The 21,055-nt window shown below is 35.4% G+C and overlaps 2 protein-coding genes across 3 annotated transcripts in view; one reads left to right on the top strand and one right to left on the bottom strand.

Moving 5' to 3' along the window:
- Positions 1 to 1,561: 1,561 nt before the first annotated feature.
- Positions 1,562 to 7,928, bottom strand: LOC117414615 (paired box protein Pax-4). 2 transcript variants are annotated; one of them, XM_059027340.1, is made up of 11 exons: positions 7,853 to 7,928; positions 7,270 to 7,313; positions 6,588 to 6,718; positions 5,796 to 6,011; positions 5,507 to 5,597; positions 4,810 to 4,962; positions 4,556 to 4,638; positions 4,042 to 4,114; positions 3,820 to 3,917; positions 3,038 to 3,179; positions 1,562 to 2,677 (listed from the first exon to the last, which is right to left on the bottom strand). In XM_059027340.1, the coding sequence occupies exons 2-11, from the start codon at positions 7,280 to 7,282 to the stop codon at positions 2,379 to 2,381; spliced, it is 1,299 nt and encodes a 432-aa protein (XP_058883323.1). In that variant the 5' UTR covers positions 7,283 to 7,313; positions 7,853 to 7,928; the 3' UTR covers positions 1,562 to 2,378. The 2 variants fall into 2 exon arrangements, with proteins under 2 accessions (XP_058883323.1, XP_058883324.1); XM_059027341.1 differs by having other exon boundaries at positions 4,810 to 4,959.
- A 9,026-nt stretch (positions 7,929 to 16,954) lies between these two features.
- LOC117415557 (staphylococcal nuclease domain-containing protein 1) overlaps positions 16,955 to 21,055 on the top strand; it is a 186,814-nt gene continuing 182,713 nt past the window's right edge. The window contains exons 1-2 of the mRNA XM_034026068.3: positions 16,955 to 17,247; positions 20,527 to 20,676. Coding sequence (XP_033881959.1) covers positions 17,170 to 17,247; positions 20,527 to 20,676 — 228 coding nt within the window. The 5' untranslated portion in view covers positions 16,955 to 17,169. The remainder of the gene's footprint in view (positions 17,248 to 20,526; positions 20,677 to 21,055) is intronic.

Here is a 21,055-nt window from a genome sequence, read left to right as displayed (position 1 = left end):
AAGACTTTTGTTTCGACTTGGTTTCTATTCACTGGCATGGGGTCTTTTTAAAGAGTAGGACTACACTGATGTACTTTTCATTATATCTGTGGCACTAAAAGACATTAAAAGGGTTCTGTTTCTCACAGTGGGTCAATAAGTTCATCCAGTTAAAATGATGAAACCCTTGCATATCATGATTAAATATTGAATGTGTTCAATTATTCAGTATTGTTACTTCAATACGTTGCTGTCTTTATTAAGAAGAAAAAAATGTCGCTAATGACACTGTGGTACAGTAAATTGTTTTTCCTCTAATCTAGAATAGTACAACTTCATATTAAAAAAAAGCTTGGGTTACAGCTATGGCCAAAGGTTTTGCATCACCCTACAGAATTAACTCATTTAGCTTTATAAAGTCGAATGAAACCTGCTGAATAGTGTTACGTTAACATATCAAATTACATACCGCTTTGTAGTTTTCCACATACTTCACAGAAAACGGACAAACATTTAAGAATTTGATGTTTCAAAATCTAACATAAAATACTGTACCACTATTATGGCTTCCTGGAGACTTACGACTTCATGTTGTAGTTTATTTGGTTACATGGTTAAATAAAATATCTAAATTATGTTCATATGTTTTTTTTGTTTTGTTTTTTAATTATGTCTCATCCTAAAATTCTAGGTGATGCTTAACTTTTGGCCATAGCTGTAATTGCGAATTGAACAGAGGGACTGAATTCCACTATTTACTAAATAATGTAAAAAAAAAAAAAAAAATAAAAAAAATAAATTATAACTGAAATATTTATTTTATTTATCTCTTATTTTGTAGATGATTTTAAGCTGTTTGCTATATAGACAATCAATTCAGCATTCTATCTGTTACTGTTAGCATTATGCAGTTGCTATCCATGTGATCTCCTGTATTTATACTTGTAACAATGCCCTCTGCTGGCACTGATCTGGAATGGCAACATAAAGTGGTATCAGGTCATCAAATTCAGGGCTGCGTTCAGTAAGCAGAGCGCTTTTTTGTGGCGCTACGAGGCAGAAGTTAGGTCTTATTGAACGGTATGTGTTAGCGAACGTTTTAAAAAATGGCGGGCAAAGTTGCAATGGGGTTAGACAGCATCATGCCTAAATGACAGTATACTCAGCAACGAATATTGCAGCGTTAGCGGCTGTGACAGCAGTGATCTCAAACAGTCCAGTGAGGGTAAACAATTACGTTGAATGTTGTGATATAGCCTACTACATCGATGCTGTATTCAGACCTCATTTTCGGATGGAGCGAGCAACATCCGAGGTAGCCTATGTCACGTTTATTTTAATAATACTAATAGTAATATTTATAATAATAATAATAATTAAGTTAATGTCACTCTCTCTCCCCCCCCCCCCCCCCCCCTTTTTTTTTTTTAAAAAGAAACGTTACAACAGTGCAGGGGTAGCAAAACTATGAGAATAATAGCGTTTAACATTCCTATCTTTAGTAACGTAATAAAAATACAACAGTATGTGACCATAAGTTTATATTTATTTACAATAACATTTATAAATGTGTTCAGCCATTACAAAACATAAAACTATTTACTTCTTGTACGTGTGGAAACGTACGAAGAAACGTCACTTTTTTAAAGCAAACATGATTTACACATTAACAATGACTACAAGCATAGAAAATAATGTACTTAGCACAGTCATTTTTGTCAAATGTGACCGCTCTTTGCACACTGGTAGTTCGCCTCCGCCATTTTGACACGACAGAGTCAACTCCTGAGTGTTAGGTAACGTTACAGAGGGCTTTGTTGTAACAGGGCGTTAACTAGAAAACGTTAAACATTCTGTCGCGCTCTGGCTATTGAACACACCCCAATTCAGTTGTAGAGGCATTTAATTACAATACATTTGAAAGATTCTACTGAATTTCCCATATTTTGAAAACCAGTGATAGAGATAAAATGAAACCATGTGAAGTGAATAAACTACACTGGGCTTCAATGTCTGTAAAATGACTCACTTGACAAAGTACCAGAGTTGACATGCCAGAGGTTCAATTAGCCACTCTTATAGTTCAAAAAGGACTTGGTTTTTATTTGTGTGTACAGGTAGCTCTGGCTCTACTGTATACAGCATACAGTACATTAAAACCAATTACTGTATCATTTATTATGAGTAATGATTCAGTTCCATCTGACCAATTACAGTGGACATGCCTTGACATGATGAACCTTTTCACCATAATGGTATGGTCTACTAACTGTGATACATTTGCAACCAGTGTTATTGTTTTATTTTGTACAAAAAGATCAATTTTGGCAAAAGGGTATCGAGTCTTTATCCCATTACTATGTCTCAGTAATGTAGATGTGATTTACTTGAACTATTGTTCATGTGTGTGTATTGTAAGTCAAAAGCAGACCTGAGTTAAGGATGTTGATAGGCTGTGTTGCATTTTCTAACCACTGTCCATTGTTGCAGGTCTGGAAGGGATGAAGTGAAGCTTTGTCTCCTTCAAGATAAAGGTGTTGTGTTTGAGAACAAAGGGCTACAGGAAGTGATGGATAAGGCCTAGCAAAAACAGGAAATGGTATCCTGTCCACAGTAGGATGTAAGTAAGAAGAGGCAAGAGAAGCAGTAACTGAAGCACAGTTTCCCACACGAGGAGGCATTCTACAACAGCTGGTAGCTGTGAAAAGAGAAAAATGAAAATACATAAATGAAAAGATACACTTATAACATAAAATATCAGAAACATTAATTATATATTATTTTTGCACCCCAGTAGTGGGTCAAAGCATGTTACTGGCTAAAAGCATACCAGTCAATAGGGGAAGCAGTTGATTGGTTATTGAAAGGAAAGAAGCCAGTTAAGGGGTGGGGACACAGGTAGTCTAAAGTTTTCTTTAACCTAGTGTAGCACCAGATCAAGTTTTGAAATGAAAATGCACGTGTTTCTTTTACCACTGCACATTTAAGACATATAAAATAAGACCTGAATGGCGGAGAGATTTTATGGAACTATTTTGTTAATGCATATTATTCTTACCTTGCGATGATTTATCTGATGTTAAAGTAGATGTTATATTATGAGCGATGTTTGCTGTTTTATTCTTACTAAAATCATAACTGTGTTTTTTCAGGCTGTCTGTGTTCAAAGGGCTTGGTGTAGATACTGGTTCCCATTGTTCCTAAATCATAGAATATGAAAGGTTTCACTTCACTGGTTTACAGTAAGCATAATTTTCTACAGTGTATTTCACTCCATCAGTGTTAAAGCCTTCACATCATTGTCTTAGTGTTCCATGTTTACGGTCACCCTTATGAGATCAGGTAAAGAATATATATTCACACTGTAGATCTTTCAACATGTTTCCCAGATTTTTAACCTCTAACAATTCGATCCCTAAACAAGTGTTTATCCAAATTAGTATCACTTTACATTGTCACCATGACTCAGTAGTATCTATGAGTGATTTGCATTACATGTAAACATTTCAACTAACCATTATGAAGCTCTATCAGTCAACTTAGCCACAAACTCCCCACATTCACACTTATCCCAACCACTTCATGTTAGTGTTGTATGTTGTTGTCTTCATATAGAACATGTTTACAATGAAAAAATGAACTGTTGAGTTGTTGTACCTTTGTCATACAACAAACGTGTCTATGTCATGCAGGTAGCCTCATTGAAGCAGGTAAAATTAAATAGTTACAATTAAAAAGGCCACTTTTTATCATCAAAATTGTGCATCACAGAAAGAACATTTTTAGTAATACATTTTAAAAAGTTAATTTTAATTTTAGTAATATTGCAGCATACAGCACCTGTACAGAAAGACTGCCAGTTAATGTTGATGGATGATAAGCTGCAAAGGCATGAGGAGTAGGTGCAACTGAATTTGGACTCATTGTGCACAAGGAACCTGAGTAAAGAGGAAACCAGACTGATAATTTTTGCTTTAGCTTGTACTTCCACAAGAAAAAATATATATTAAAAGATTTGTAGCCAAACAGTCTATAATAACAATAGTTAAAAAGAACACATACTATCATTATAAGAAACTCCAGTTTTAAGCTTATCCTCCCGTCTCCACTTAGCTCTTCTGTTGGAAAACCATATCTTTGAAGAAAAAGAAATCGATAAAACAGCCAGCCAACTCACATGCTTTAGTCTTTAATTACAACATTGACCACCATATAGCTTTTGTGGTGCAAGTAATGTTTAAGAACATTTGGTAATGTTAACCCAATTTCTGTAACTCACCAGGCAATCAAATAGCTGTTCGAGCATTTCTCTTCTGGAGACATCAAGTGACAGTTCAAATGAGTTTGAGGTCACATGTCTTAATCACAAAACCACCACACATACTTCCATAGGCATTAGATTCACAAGCAATATAAATACAGTAATAATAATAATAATAATAATAATAATAATAATAACAATAATAATAATAATAATAATAATACAATTCCCTTATTTTACATAACTATCTGACATAGTATTTCATAATGATCTTGACAACCATATTATCTATAGGAAATGCTGTGGAAGATTTACCCGTATTGTGGCTTCAGAAAGCATGATCTCTGCAGCCAGTTTCTCTCTTGCAAATATATCTGGATAGTGAGTCCTTCCAAATACTAAAACCGTGATACAAAAAGGTAACATATATGTGACTGTTATAAAAAAAAAATGTGTCCCTGATAGTTGATAATGCATGTTATACATTCACATAAGCAAGGGTTCAAAGTTTCATTAAGTGTATTTGAAAGAGAGTATTAACAGTATTTGAAAGAGAGGGGGAATGGTACCTTCTTCTAAGGCCTCTGACTGTCCCTGACTAAAAACAGTTCTGTTTCGGTTCTGGCTAATTGCCAATTGGATCTTCTGTGGCCCAGAATCCTTTCTGACATCTGGCTGCAATACATTCAAAGTGATGGGTGCTCTCTGTTCAATGAATCCTGCTGGTGACACAAAATCAAATGGAAAACCAGTGTTGTTCTAAAACATTGTACAGTTAATCTGGAATGTAAGGATGTTTTGCGCTTACAATGAGGGACTAAATAAAATGGTTGGCCCACAGTCCAGATACACAGTATATGTAAAGATACCAGATCTATGACTTAAATATTATTTTATTTCTTAGCAGACGCCCTTATCCAGGGCAACTTACAATTTAAGATCAGCTTTGTAAACAACAAATATACCTTGGTATGCCACTATTTTAAAAAAAAGGTTATCAGAATTTGTCTCAACTCTCCCATTGGCTATTGGACCTTCTTTGTATTCCATCAAAACAGAGACTTAGGTCTGTATTAAATCAAAATTATGGTAGCGCCATAGCCGTTACAAATTATAGCTATGGGAGTGCCATACACTTTGATTTAACTCAGGCCTCGGCCAGCTTTGATGCATCTGGCTTTGATTTTAATATAGATTTCAGAGTAGAATTTTACAAATCAGATTCTCCATCCTTCTTTAACTGCACTGTGATGTGTAGAGTCTTACCTGGATTACATTGATATGAAAGAGAATTCTCCAGTAGTTGAGGGCCCAGTTCCAGCTGTATGTTCCTTAATACTCGATTTACAGAAGAAACCTAGATTGTGTTGACAAGAAACACAGGTTAGAAACAGCCCAGTCCATTAACTACACTGATTTTTTTTTTCATTATACAAAAATAGCGAACTAAAGCAAAATAACCATTTTATAGAAATATCACTTGACAATACAATTTTTTTTTTCTAAATGCTGAATATACATATAATATTATTTACAATAAAAATAATTCACCTACACTTGGTACTTTATCATGAGTACAGATCCTCTCAGACAAAAGCTTCCCCTGGATTTCCCAGGCAAATATCGAAGGGTTTTTCCTCTTATACTGGCCAATTTTAGCAATGACCTCAGGAGTTAGGAGGCGGGGTTTACTGCCACCAATTGTCTTTGGGCATAAAAGACCAGTTTGATGGTACCTGCACAATATCTTACTGACACAGCCATTGGACACCTGTAAAATAAAATAAAAGTATGTATGACAAGGCACTGTATTAAACCTTCCAGATTATTCTTTGTTACCCATATATTTTTTTGCAATGTCTTTCAAAATATTGATGTCTTATAATATCATGCTAAAAATGAGGCAAAGAAATCTCCTACTGGTACCTCGAAACTAGACCCCTGACTTTGGATCTGTTCTCTTTGTACAATATATTTAAATGTACAACATATAACTGAATAGATGGCCCAGCTTGTGTCTGTTAATGACCACAAGTGCTTCTTTTCTTTTTTTTTTTTTAAACACAAATGGGGTATATTCAATTGCTCTAAAGGAAACTTCATGAAAACAATTCTCTGTGTGTAAATCTCTGAAGTATATTCCAGTTTTGGTCTAATTTTAATATTGAATGTTTAGAGCTGTCACTGTTTAGATCGAGTGGAAAAACCCCAAGGTCACACAAAAATCTTAAACAACCTAATGTTACCTTATACAAGGTAGTCCAAAATAAAGCTAATTGGGGTCTGTGAAAGCAGCCACAGTAATTCATAATGTTATAACCAATCCGAAAAATAAGAATTTGAATACCTGTAAAATCCTAGAGATTTCACAGGGTCTCATTCCTCCTGCTGCCAACTGGATGATTTTTTTTCTTTTACAAGTGGGAAGAGGCCGACCATTTACAAACACCCCGCCAAGCTGATTTACACTGCCAATCCCTAAAAAGAGAATAAAATACAATTTAAAGAAAAACTTTGTTCTTGTGTAAGCTTCATGTGTAGACTTAATGCAACTTAGACACAAAGTTGGTCATGGTTTGGGTAAGTGGGGTTTAGTGACATATGAGGCAATATCTACAGTATAGTGAGCATGAGTTCAGTTGAACAGCACAGAAACACACACTACAAAGCACAGTTTCAAAATGATACCTTATGGGTGGGACTTGCAAATTCTTACAAACATACTGGCCAATTTAATCATCAACAATAGTGTATACCACTAACAAAGAACAACATTGAAGATGGATCTTCAGATGTTATCCATATACTAGATATGTCTAGCACAGTCCAACAATGATAGTCCCTTGGTCTCAAAAGCTATAAAAAAATATATACAAATAAGTAGCTTATTATATCACAAAAAAAGAGAAAAGTTCATTGTTTGATACAAACAATTCATTTAAATCATATGAAAAAACTTAGTAAGCTGCTCTGCATATACTTGTTAGCTAATATTTTAAATATTTGAACTTAAAAATGTGAATAGTAACCTTCATGTGACATTTTTGCACAAATGCTTCAAGTTTTTCTTATTCTGGAAAAAAGAAAACAAACAAAAAAAGATATAAACAGTAGTGGATGTTAAATGTTCCAAACATAATATATGGTTTATACAAACGTTTTTAGAAATGAAATTGAGTGTGTGTATGTTTGATTCGTTCTATGAATCAAATGAATATAGTTTATAATGTTAAAAATAAATAAACTAAAAATACAGTATATCACAATATTTTTGTTTACTTAAAATAAAACTTATTATATATATATATATATATATATATATATATATATATATATATATATATATATATATATATAAAAAGTTGTACACGTGTTGCGTTTGTTACAAAGAGTATAAATGTATTGTGCTTGTGAACAGCGTTTCATTTTAATTGTTCCATTTATTTATTTATTTATTTATTTATTTATTTATTTATTTATTTATTTTACAGTCTAGGCCTAACTAAAAACTTAACAAAACATTAAAATATTGGTATAATATAACTGTAGGCTACACGTTATCGAATCAAAAGCTGTAATGATGTCTGGCCAAAAAAATAAGAATTATCCTACCTTAAAAACGTAGTTTCCCTATTAGAACATAACCCGATGTGCCTCAGGTGCTAGTCCAACTTCATCAGCTCAATCCATTAGCTTGTTACAAGTGAGATGGGACAGATTTATAGGGTTTCAAGATGATGTCATCTAAGAGGAGGAGGAATGTAGATTGTTCTGTTTTGGAGGCATGGTTTACAGTGTAATCTGCGCATACCACGTCCCAACTTTCAAGAAAACTATTGTTTTAAAAAAGTTTTCTGATACATATATTATTGCTTAAACTGCACCAGTTTGGCTATGCCAAATTAAAAAAAAAAAAAACAACATATATCCAGTTACAGCAGAAAAGGTGGTATGTAAAACTTTATCTTAATTCTCTGACAAACACAATTATCTCATCTCATTTTACCAGTCATATCAATGAATAGCACGTGCGTTTGCTCGCAATCCACCTGCAAGCAAGTAATCATTTGCATTTCTGAAAATGTGTATCGTTACATCATATATGTAAAATGTGACTTTGTGGTCGATTTGTTCAACATTTGCAAGTACAATTTACGAGAAACAACTTGAATTGCATCTACTAGCTGTGGTTATAATTCAACAAGTGGTTGATGTAATCCAGGTGAGTTCCCTAGTATTATAAGACGATCTAAAAGATCCAGCTGTAGTTAATACTGGTGCACAGGCTCAACGTATTAAACCCTCAGTTTAAAATCGCTGCAAAAGTAACCTCTTCGTTTTTAATAGATACATTAAGTCGATTTACCTTTGGTGAAAAAATACAAGCATAATATACACGTGATCCTGTAATTATTGCTGTTTCTCTTCATATGGTATTTATTGATGCTTGATATTGAAAAAACATACCATTTGTATTGGTTAACTTCTGTGCATGTGCGATATGATTTCTTCTATTGGTCTATGAGTATAGTTTTTGAATTTGCAGATTAGCCTAGTGTTACAGGTAGAGGTTTATAGCTGGAAAACAGATAAGTCGTGTAGCTTGCAGGGAACAAACGTTGACTAGGTTTCAGCACCAACACCAGTGGACAGCATCCCAGAGCATTGTTCGGCTTAAAAATCACAGTCATCAAATACATTTGTTTCGTAGATTGTTCCAACGCTTGCCAAGTAATTTGCCTATAAGCATTCTATTAAAAGGGTTAAAATCAAATGTCACCTTAGTGTTTTGTTTTCATGTGTTTCATAAACATTGTTTTAGAAATGGCAAAACTCACTGTAGATTTGTTGTCACGTGACTTGAGCATCCTTCTTTTTGACACAAGTGTTACCTGCTTGTCTGAGTATTTTAAACAAACACGAAAAACTGTTTCCAACACGCCTGCCATATGGTAAAGTGCATTTAATAAATCATAAATCCAACCTATATACGTTTTTATTACATTTTTTCCATGAACAAATAGAGGTAGAGATGGAAAATGTGGATGGCCAATTGAGGTTTGTATTCATAAAATAAAGGCAGAAAAACTTTCACAGATGTCCCTCGCCTGGCCTACAGATAAAAAATGTTGTAAACATTTCAAAGGAAATATTTGAACAGCAAATATTAGCAAATGAAAATCTATACAACCCTGCTCGTTTGCCCTGTTTAATGACTAATTGGGCATCATTAGCAAAACCCACACAGGTCTGGACACTCCAGAAAGAATGGGTAGCATTTTAAAATACCATATGTTCCAAATTATACATTAACCACAGCATGCCTTTCAATAATATTTTCAGGACTGGGTGCATCACCTGCTAAAAAATAAAAGCTATTTGCAAACCACCATCACCTTGTCAACAGACTGAAAAGATACAAACACATGATTTAATTTTAATGAGCAGAAATCTAATTTTGATTGATTCGGGTTACTCCACCTGTCATTTGTTTTCCAAAAGACAAATATAAGCACATGGTAGAACGGCACAGTGAGTATATAATAAGCAATATGTTCAATGCGTAATTGTGAAACGCGTACATATATTGTCATTTGAACAAAACATCTGGAGGACAATCTGTTAAATATCGTTTCAACAAACGTATTTGAATCTATTATACTTAACAAAAACGATTCTAACTTGTACTTGAATTATCTAGATGCCTGTATTTATTTATTTTTCTTTTGTGGAGTGAAGAGAAAAAAAAAAAAAGACTCGATATGCTCCACAATCTTACTCCCTGTATCAGGTTACCAGGAGCTTTCCAAAGCGCACAGATGGAGCTGTAATTATATTCAATGTAGGACAACAAAGGAACATGTCTAAAATGGGACAACTAATTATGTGTGATAGTGTGTTGTTTAACAGCGAAAGCCTATCACAACCTTTGTCATATGAAGAAATCAGGTATGTTAACATTGTTGCGTGCTTGCCCAGGGTGCCTTGGATAACCTTTGGATAACTCTTGGGTATGTTGGTGTTAAGATGGAAAACGTCCGTTTCGTTTGTATTATTCTGTGAATTGTTATATAACGTAAAACTGTTTCTTGATAATAAAGGAGTAAATAAAACAAACACTTAGTTTCCTAGTGGGCGATATTGGAGTTATATTTTGAGATGTGATTGTAAGATAGTACTATAATAATAAAAAAAAAATCTTGGAAATGATTGTGCGATTTATAAAATTAGCCTATATTGTACTTGCTGTAAGTACATTATCATACTAGAATATGTAAACCAAGTGAATTAAGTACATGTAATACACAGCATACAGTTTAATATTTATGTTTACAATAAAGACTGCTTAACCGGGCATTTGTGCACAGCCAAATGAAAACGTAGATTGTTTGGTCAAAATAACTTGCTTGGAAATTAGCATGCAATATTAAATAAAGCACATTCTTATTATGCACGTTTTATTCTACTATACAATTTGTGGGAATATTGATGCTATGATTGCTATAAGCATTCAAGACCCTTCTTTAAAATATATACTGGTATGTTTTGCAGACTGTTTAATAATAATACTGTCTGTAATATATATATATATATATATATATATATATATATATATATATATATATATATATATATATATATATATATATATATATATATATATGCACTTTACCAAGTATTTGGTGCCACGCTTTAATTATATTGCGCATGTCAATTAAGCAATTTGTGGTGGGATGGCAGGTTTCCTAAAGCAGGCTCACTTTATAACCATCTAAGCTGTGTAGGGCCTATATTATAATATCCCGATTGTTTTAAAAGGCTGAGTACACGACCCCTATTATTATACTTTCTATAGAGAATGAAAACATACAGTGACTGACAGGTTTATTCCACTCTGTGATAGAAATCTCAGCAGCCCCAAACGTGCAGTATAGTGGACATGGCAATCTGACGGCAATGCGCAATTACCACGCACCGCAGAAGCGTAAAACACCCAATTCTGTTATTAGCGCACTCCGTGACAGCACCAACACTAGTCATATAGACTAGTATTGGAAATGGAAGTGTCAGCATCCAGCTTGACAGAATAAATGTAAGCAAAAACACTGCAAACAAAGCATGTTCGCAATTTCTGGAATCTAACAGTTCTGGTATAATGAGTATTTAAAAAATATATATCAGAACGCGGACCGTGGGTGCACGCATTTCTAGCGCATTTCAAAACCTACACACCGTCATACAAGCCTTGAGCGGTAAACTGAGACTTGTTAACAAACGAAAATAAAATGGTCTTACCACTGTACGGTCTCGTCAGAGTAGGAGTCGACCCAAGGTACGCGTTGCCATTTGTATTTTTGTTATCGATCAAAAAAAAAGTTCAGGTAATAATAGTGTGTGGATTTGGAAAATGTAATGCGCGCTTTGTAAAGGCAATGTCTGTGTCTGTGGAACTTATTTTAGTAGGTCAGCAGTAAATAGACCATTGCTGATAATTAGTTAATCTTTTCAGAAGCCAGGGAATTTCCCCAGTGATTTATTTGTTTCCTCTTCCTTATAAACATTTTTTTTTTTTTTTTTTTTTTTTTTTTACAAAACAATGAACAACAAAAAAGTAACGCATGACATTTGTCTTGTATTAAACAATTGGGCTTTTCTTATAAACAATCAGAAAACATAGGTGTATGGGGAGATGCTCTGTTGATCCAACTTTTGCATATCAAAACAGTATTGGAACAATGTCATTGTTTTGGTCCATGGTTTCTTAACTCAATCCCATGCAAATCAGACATGTGTCTGATTGTGAAACTTTGTAAGCACACAAATGACTAAATAATGCTAAAGGCCTATTGTATGTTAAGTTACTGGTGTTTTCCATTTAGATATGCCTACATCAAATTGAATGTCATAGTACACCATAGTATGTGCATGTATGTGATGATAAGGCCATAAGGCCCCTCCATAATTGCAATCATCCAGTCTGCAAATCCACCCTTCATATTTAGATGGATTACAGTGGATTTTAATACTGATCTTGATGCAATTCAAACAATCATTTGAACTTAATGGAGCCACCCTTTTAACAGTCTACCATAGTAAAGCTGCACTGTAATTCGTCATGTTTCCCATGCTTTTCTGATGGCTATTAGTTTACTATGATTTGCCATGCTTTTAAAGAAAAGGCCTTGTAACCAGGAGGTCCCCGGTTCAAATCCCACCTCAGCTACTGGCTCATTGTGTGACCCTGAGCAAGTCACTTAACCTCCTTGTGCTCCGTCTTTCGGGTGAGATGTAATTGTAAGTGACTCTGCAGCCGATGCAGAGTTCACACACCCTAGTCTCTGTAAGTCGCCTTGGATAAGGGCATCTGCTAAATAAACTAATAATATTGCTTCATTACACCTTGCTATGCATTTACTAGGGACATTTTTTTTAAGGGGCACAGTGTATATAGAACTGCTGTATTAATCTACTTTTCTATTAGATTGTTTGCAAACCGATTTCTAAACCAAATGTGTAAAATTAAAAAGCTAAAATAGAAAAAAGAATAATTAACTGAATACACAGAATGTGTTTAATAAAACGTATATATATATATATATATATATATATATATATATATATATATATATATATATATATACAGACGTACTCAAATTTGTTGGTACCCCTCCACAAAAAATTAAGAATGCACAATTTTCTCTGAAATAACTTGAAACTGACAAAAGTAATTGGCATCCACCATTGTTTATTCCATATTTAATAGAAATCAGACTTTGCTTTTGATTTTTTATTCAACATAATATTGTAAATAATAAAACAAATGAAAATGGCATGGACAAAAATGATGGGACCGCTAACCTAATATTTTGTTGCACAACCTTTAGAGACATTAATCACTGCAATCAAACGTTTTCTGTAGCTTTCAATGAGACTTCTGCACCTGTTAACAGGTAGTTTGGCCCACTCTTCCTGAGCAAACTGCTCCAGCTGTCTCAGGTTTGATGGGTGCCTTCTCCAGACTGCAAGTTTCAGCTCTTTCCGTAGATGTTCGATAGGATTCAGATCAGGACTCATAGAAGGCCACTTCAGAATAGTCCAATGTTTTGTTCTTATCCATTCTTGGATGCTTTTAGCTGTGTGTTTTAGGTCATTATCCTGTTGGAGGACCCATGACCTGCAACTGAGACAGACCTTTCTGACACTGGGCAGTACGTTTCGCTCCAGAATGCCTTGATAGTCTTGAGATTTCATTGTGCCCTGCACAGATTCAAGGCACCCTGTGCCAGGCGCAGCAAAGCAGCCCCAAAACATAACCGAGCCTCCTCCATGTTTCACTGTAGGTATGGTGTTCTTTTCTTTGAAAGCTTCATTTTTTCGTCTGTGAACATAGAGCTGATGTGACTTGCCAAAAAGCTCCAGTTTTGACTCATCTGTCCAAAGGACATTCTCCCAGAAGGATTGTGGCTTGTCAATATGCATTTTAGCAAATTCCAGTCTGGCTTTTTTATGTTTTTCTTTCAAAAGTCCTCCTGGGTCTTCTTCCATGGAGCCCACTTTCGCTCAAAAAGCGACGGATGGTGCGATCAGAAACTGACGTACCTTCACCTTGGAGTTCAGCTTGTGTCTCTTTGGCAGTTATCCTTGGTTCTTTTTCTACCATTCGCACTATCCTTCTGTTCAATCTGGGGTCGATTTTCCTCTTGCTGCCACGCCCAGGGAGGTTGGCTACAGTTCCATGGACCTTAAACTTCTTAATAATATTTGCAACTGTTGTCACAGGAACATCAAGCTGCTTGGAGATGGTCTTGTAGCCTTTACCTTTACCATGCTTGTCTATTATTTTCTTTCTGATCTCCTCAGACAACTCTCTCCTTTGCTTTCTCTGGTCCATGTTCAGTGTGGTGCACACAATGATACCAAACAGCACAGTGACTACTTTTCTCCATTTAAATAGGCTGAATGACTGATTACAAGATTGGAGACATGTGTGATACTAATTAAAGAAACTAATTAGTTTGAAATATCACTATAATCCAATTATTGATTATCTTTTCTAAGGGGTACCAACAAATGTGTCCAGGCCATTTTAGAATATCTTTGTAGAATAAGCAATAATTCATCTCTTTTCACAGCTTCTTTGCTTTATTCTATGACATACCAAAGGCATGCAAGTATACATGATAAAATAGCTTTTAATTTCATCACTTTTCAGGAGGAATGAAGCATTATTTCAATGAGCTGTAAGGGTACCAACAAATTTGAGCATGTCTGTATATATATATATATATATATATGTGTGTGTGTGTGTGTGTGTGTGTGTGTGTGTGTGTGTGTGTGTGTGTGTGTTACATTTAACCCTTAACCAAACACATTGGGGGGTTTGAAACAGGTGCAAAGAGAAACCTTCTGAGCGGAGTAAAACTATTGTAAAAGTATGGAATTAGCAAAAAAATGAGCTGTAAAATTAGCAGTTTCTTTTTTTTTATTCATGTTACAAACAAGCATACGTATTTGGTCAAGTGTTACATATTTATTTGTTTACCTGTACTAACTAAAACAGGATTAAACACATAGCTCTTCAAGACAACTCACAAATAAACTACCTAGCTGCACTGAGCCCCTGCACTAAAACTATTGTATACCCAAACAGGTAGTGGTTGTCCTTCATACCCATGGAAAGGCATAAAAAGTGGTTATGGAGGGATATTTCAAGTAGACTTAAGGTTGTAAAGGATTGCCTTCAGAAGAAGCAGGTTAGTAGACTGGATAACAGACCAATAACCCCATAGAACACACAATAGATCAGATGTGGCAGTCACTGAAAATAAGGGTTAAACAAAGAACAACATGTTTTTATTTGTATAAATGTGTTTCAACTCACTGCAGTGAATTGAAACACATTTACTGCATTATACAAATAAAACAAAATACACTGAGACAAACAAACTTAAAATAAAAGTTAGAGAAAAATAAAAGCAGTCTAGCAAAATATTAAAATTGGGCATGTGGAATGTGGAATAAAGAAGTGTCCACATACTTTCAAAGCTGTCAACTCTCCCTTATTTCCCGGGTTTTTTGGACACCTCTCACAGACAATTCCCATAACAGATTTTCTCCCGTATTTTGCTCAAAACTCTACTGTTAAACCACTCTATGTCAACAAACATTTAATTTCTGCAAAAGTCGTGTACTGTCTGTAGTTACTGCAATTCCCTCTGTAAATATCAGGGTTTCTAGGACCTAGTGGAGCCCTGTGGCAGGCATGCATTAAGTCCGCGAGGCAAGCTACATACTTGACCATCTACAATGGCTTCGCGTGCGATAACCCCCGTAAAAACAAAACAACATATTCCCACATAATCCTAAACAACGTTTGGAAAACGGGATACGTTCTGTAAACTACAAAATTGCAAAGTATTCTGCAGGAAAGTTTAAAAGTCACACAAATAGCTTTTCTATTACAATTTCAGCGTCAACATTGCTTTAGAAATCCAGATTGATTGATAACATGTGTTTATAATAAACATAAATAATGTTTTGATTTAAATTAGAACATAGTTGATAAATAAATGTTACTGACAGTGGTATTACTGATCCTCCACATGTGCAGTGTAATGAATAACGTTGCAATACTACGTTGTTGTGTATTTTGTTTTTATGATGTACTTATTGCATTTAACGTTTTATTTATTTATTTTTGTTTTTGTTATGAGTAGATGCCGTAGTTCATGCAGCCTAAAGCCGGCTTTAGGTTTGTGATGTGATGAAAGTAACAACGCCAACTGTGTATGCTTTGTTGTCGTGCACAATCAATTACAGCTGACGTGTTTACTGGCTACTGCCAAATCAGCCACCTAAAACTACAGCACATAAGAACCACAGGGGCCAAGAGAGAATCTGATTGTGAAGCACCTCGTGGTTTTTTTCCTGTTTGATATTTTTCCTTTTTAAAAGCTATGAGAAGGAGCACTGTATAGTATATATCAGTCTACCGAGTACAGTAGTGGAATAGTTGTATGCATTTGTTTTATTCACTTCAATTCAAAGATTTCAGTTTACAAAAGTTCCCTTATTTTGAAAACCCAATGTTAACAGCTATATGTAATATTAATTAGACTTTATAATTATAATTTAGTACTAGGGAAAAAACTTATGTAACTGCAAAAGGCCCAAAATAACATGGTCAGGCATAACACCTTTTTCTACTGCACCAACAACCTCTGGACGAACATTTAGGGATGTGCCCTTTAGAAAAGAGCACAACTGCTGCAACCTAAGAAATTCTCATACCAGATCAAAAGATCGTTTATAATTGTATACGAGACAAGCGGATGGTTTTAGTGTGTCGTGTGTAGGGGGCTCATAGTTAATAATTTCCTACACCAAAATAAATAAACAAATAAATAAATACATACAAATAAATAAAACGTGTCAGTCAGTTTGTATTTGTAATCTGTTGTGTGGCGTTCCGGAAATAGATAGTGTGTAGAGCATGCCCACTAATGTATACGTGTGAATCTAACACGGGTCTAGCTATGTGATCCTCAGTTTCACATTCTGTCAGTATACAAACATAACGGCAAGGGAACGACCAATCCATACAACAGTTATGTTCTGTATTAAAATCTGGTTGCTGCTGACGTGTCGTTTCTTGCCGTAACCTGGAAGTTTTCATTCCTCTATGCTGACGTTTCATCGAAAGCTCTCTATTCCTCTCCTGTGTCGCCTTCACTGTTGTCCCGGAAAGGGTCGCTTTTTGACGTGTATATCCCGTGCATGCTGGGGTTGTAAGTCGGTGTGTTTCCGGTATAGAGAATGTGTGAGTAGCACTCAGTCTTTTTCCCCTTGGTCTCCAGAGCTTAGTAGAGCAGTTAGTCAGACTCTCAACTTTTCTCCACTTGAATCCCAAAACGGTGCGTTTTGCGACCATGGCTTCTTCAGCAGCAGGACAGGCTCAAACCAACCCCTCTCAGACGCTGTCGCTCCAGAGAGGAATCGTTAAAATGGTAAGCAAGGAAGAAATAGTGAAAGTTAAATTAGACACAATACAGAGATATTGAAATGCTACTGTATGTCAAATTGTAAAATAATGTAATATTAAGTGATTTTTATAAACACAACAATTTATAGTGAAAAGCAACGTGGTTGTAACACGCTATGCACTTACTACAACTAAGTGTTCTTACTTTTGTTCAGATACTGTTACTACTAGTAGAGAATATTACTAAGAATCATTTGCCAAAAACAAATACGATTAGTTTGTATAAATATCGTGTATGGCCTTTTAAAGCACAAGGAGAACCATTTGTAGAAGTGTCGGAATAATTACAATATAATTGCTGTACTGGTGACTGAATACCTAAGCAAAAGGTTTTTGAGAATATAACTGAATGGTGAGAAATGAAGCGCATTTCTTTTATATTGTTAGTCTGTGGAAGCATGGAGTAAGTTACCTGAGTTTAGTTTAGCTAGACAAGAACAACAACCAAAAAAAAAAATCACTTCACTCCAGTCTTAAATATCTGACATGCAGCCGGAAAGAACTAGTCAAATAGTATAACCACGCGTCCTGGCCCCTTCAGCAACTTGGGGAAATGCAGGTATTCATACCTGTGAACACGTTTTGATGATGTGTCTTTATGCGAGACAGAAGCACTGTGGCGGGGTAAGGTTGGATGTGTCGTTGTAGTAGTTTTTAATTATAAAATGCACTACCGAAAACAAAACCCGCACTCGTTTAGACCATTGCAAGTCTACTGTACCACAATTGGACACGTAGTAACTAACACAACCAGTGCAAGGATCAATGGCTCCGACTAAGTAAAACAGCTCCAGAAGAAAAGTGACCCCATATGGCAGTACTGGAATCTGCACTACACACATTTAAAGTAGAAGTGCCAAACGTAGACCTGATAAGTTTATAGCAATTTCACCAAAAATCCAATTTGAGAGTTTTAACACTTTACAGCTGTGTAGCGTGCTCATTTTCTGTAATTGAGAACTACACTCCTCCTGTGTTCTCTCATTTTCTTTCTTTGTATGAAATATGAACTCAACTTTAAAATGGATAAGTAGCCTACATAACATTAGTTGAATCTTTAATGTAATCTCTGTTTAAGATAATTGGTTATGAATTTAAACATTCTACAAATAAATCAGTTGGCGCAAACACTACCTTAAAAAAAGGGAACGACTTTAACACTTCCCAGCAATCATGTCCAGAACTGTATATAGTGTGTGGGTAAAGGGCTTGTCCAATCAACTACAACAACTATGAATTTTAATGTTAAGTTTTAATTTGGAGTAGGTGGATGTACTGTACCTTGAGGTCCTGGTAACTTCAAGAAGCTGTCTTTTACATTAATTCATTATGAATTCGCCATTTAGCAGACACTTGTCTAAAGCAATTTACAGAGGCTAGGGGGTGAACCGTGCATCAACAACTGCTGCAGAGTCACTTACAATAGGACCTCGGTTTTTCGTCTTATCCAAAGAAAATAAAGCTTGCACGTCTCAAATGTAAAAAAACTTGTTCTTAACAAACATGTTTTTGTACGTTTAAGAGTTGCTGTATTTCAACCTGCATGACTCAATGTACACTTTTGGGAACTGGGAATCTGGAAACCTTGCAACATTCAAATTAAACAGCAGCTTACTTTGGCTTCACTAACTGTTTACTGCATGGGTAGTTTGCTTTCTCAAACCCACAAAATGTTCTATTTATACTGGAAAGGAGGGGATACCCTTCCTGCTGTTTTAATGAAGCATTCAGCTTTTAACCCACACGTGTAATTGAAAATAATTGTACACTCTGGTTATGCAAGGCTCTCAAATTGATACTATTTACTGTTGATTTGGTGATTTCATCAGCTCTAGCTTTCATAGTTAGTTAGTCATGAATGACTGAACTTTGGCAGAAGACCACTTGGTTACATATTTTTATTGTATTATAATTTAGAAACAATTACGTTTCAGATGGCCACAGTATTTGTCATTTTGAGAGACTTTCCAAATATATATAATCCCTCCCAGACCATGAGATGAGCCTTTGACCTTGATTTGCCAAGAAAACCTGATTTTAGATTTTTTTACTTTAGCATTAGATTTATTCTTGTATCACCCAGGAAGGTTCTCAAAGTTTTCAGAACTTCATATTAACATTAATTGCAAACTCCAGTAACTAATATAGCCTTACAGTAAGTCAATGCATGTTACATTTAGCGAGATACAGTATTATAGGCCTCAACAATATATTTTTGGCCATAATAAGACTTTATATCTTGTAATGTACATGAGAGGCCCTCAATTTAGTGTGGTTTTCTCAAGCTGTAGTTCTTACAAACTACAGTATGTGGAAAATGACTTTGATCAGAAAACATATTAACGTAAAAGGTATTAATAAAAAGTTGCTGACCTATGGATTGTTGTGGTTGCAATGTAGTACAGGATTTTAAGTAATTTATTTGGGGCAGCAGTGTGGAGTAGTGGTTAGGGCTCTGGACTCTTGACCGGAGGGTTGTGGGTTCAATCCCAGGTGGGGGACACTGCTGCTGTACCCTTGAGCAAGGTACTTTACCTAGATTGCTTCAGTAAAAACCCAACTTTATATATGGGTAATTGTATGTAAAAAATGATGTGATATCTTGTAACAATTGCAAGTCTCCCTGGTTAAGGACGTCTGCTAAGAAATAAATATCTGCTGACAATGTTGTAGAATGCAACAGTAATTGCTGTAGAGCTACAGTACTTCATATGCACCAATGGTGTTGAATATGAGGCACAGAAATTGAGGTGGTTAAGGGCACAATTACATAGTTATCGAAGGTAACCTACTATATCTCAAAGCAAATTATACTCCACTGAGATGATTGCTGCTATTTCAGACTTCTCGGAATAGATTAGAAAATAGTCTGATTTAATTCTGAAGTTATCAAGATTTGTATCGGGTCGATCTTGCAGTTTTTGTTTTTGCCAGCCTTTTGCTATTTAATGTTGGATCCTATTATGTTCTGGTGGCATCTTGAGGTTCAAAGTAGGCAGCAAAATGTGGAGGCCCCTTCAGCAAATGTACCTTTTTGGGTAAGTTCTTTGCTGTCTGACAGTTTGAATACAAAATGTGGCTAAGCAGTACAATTTGTTGAAATGAGGCTGGCCCACATGGTTGGTAACAATGTCCTAATTTTCTTTACATCATGGGTAGATGTTGATGCATTTAGATTTTTTAAACTTACCCCTTTTATGACCCACTAAGTGCAGTGTCAAAATGATTACTGTTGCCACTTCAGGTTTTATCCGGCTGTGCCATCATTGTCAGAGGCCAGCCGCGCGGTGGACCTCCCCCAGAAAGACAGATCAACCTGAGCAATGTACGTGCAGGAGCCCTTGCCCGAAGAGCAGCCCAAAGTCAACCTGATGCTAAAGACACACCTGATGAGGTAAGAGGAAATACATTTCTGTGCATGCCTGTATTTTTAGTTTATGAACGTGAACTTTTTGTTTTCTTACGCACTGAAGATCTTGCCACAGTATATTCAAACTGCCTTGAAAATATGGTGTTCATTATATTTAGAGATTCTGTTCGGTTTTTATTAATTTGATTTTTCGGTGCTTATTTTTAGCTTCACTTTATACTGTATGAAATTGTTTTTGGTTACTTTCCAGAATTCTTGTTTTTTTTTTCTGTCACAAAACAGTGTATCTGTAGTAACTCGACAGTACTTGCACACTTCAGTTGTATCTTCTTTTCCTTTGCCGTCTTCCACAACGAAGTCGTTATGGTCACAGGCACATTCTTCTGGGGTTTTTGTGTGTTTA

Source organism: Acipenser ruthenus, chromosome 7 (assembly GCF_902713425.1).
Source record: "Acipenser ruthenus chromosome 7, fAciRut3.2 maternal haplotype, whole genome shotgun sequence".
In the NCBI taxonomy this organism is placed as follows: domain Eukaryota; kingdom Metazoa; phylum Chordata; class Actinopteri; order Acipenseriformes; family Acipenseridae; genus Acipenser; species Acipenser ruthenus.
Note: the sequence above shows the minus strand (reverse complement) of the source record. Positions and strands in the feature narration are given on the sequence as shown.

Coding starts and splice junctions, on each gene's coding strand:
- LOC117414615 (XM_059027340.1), bottom strand. Junction 6,012..6,587: donor AAATCTCTAGGATTTTACAG/GTATTCAAATTC, acceptor TTTATTTTACAG/GTGTCCAATGGCTGTGTCAG. Junction 4,963..5,506: donor TTCATATCAATGTAATCCAG/GTAAGACTCTAC, acceptor TTGTGTCACCAG/CAGGATTCATTGAACAGAGA.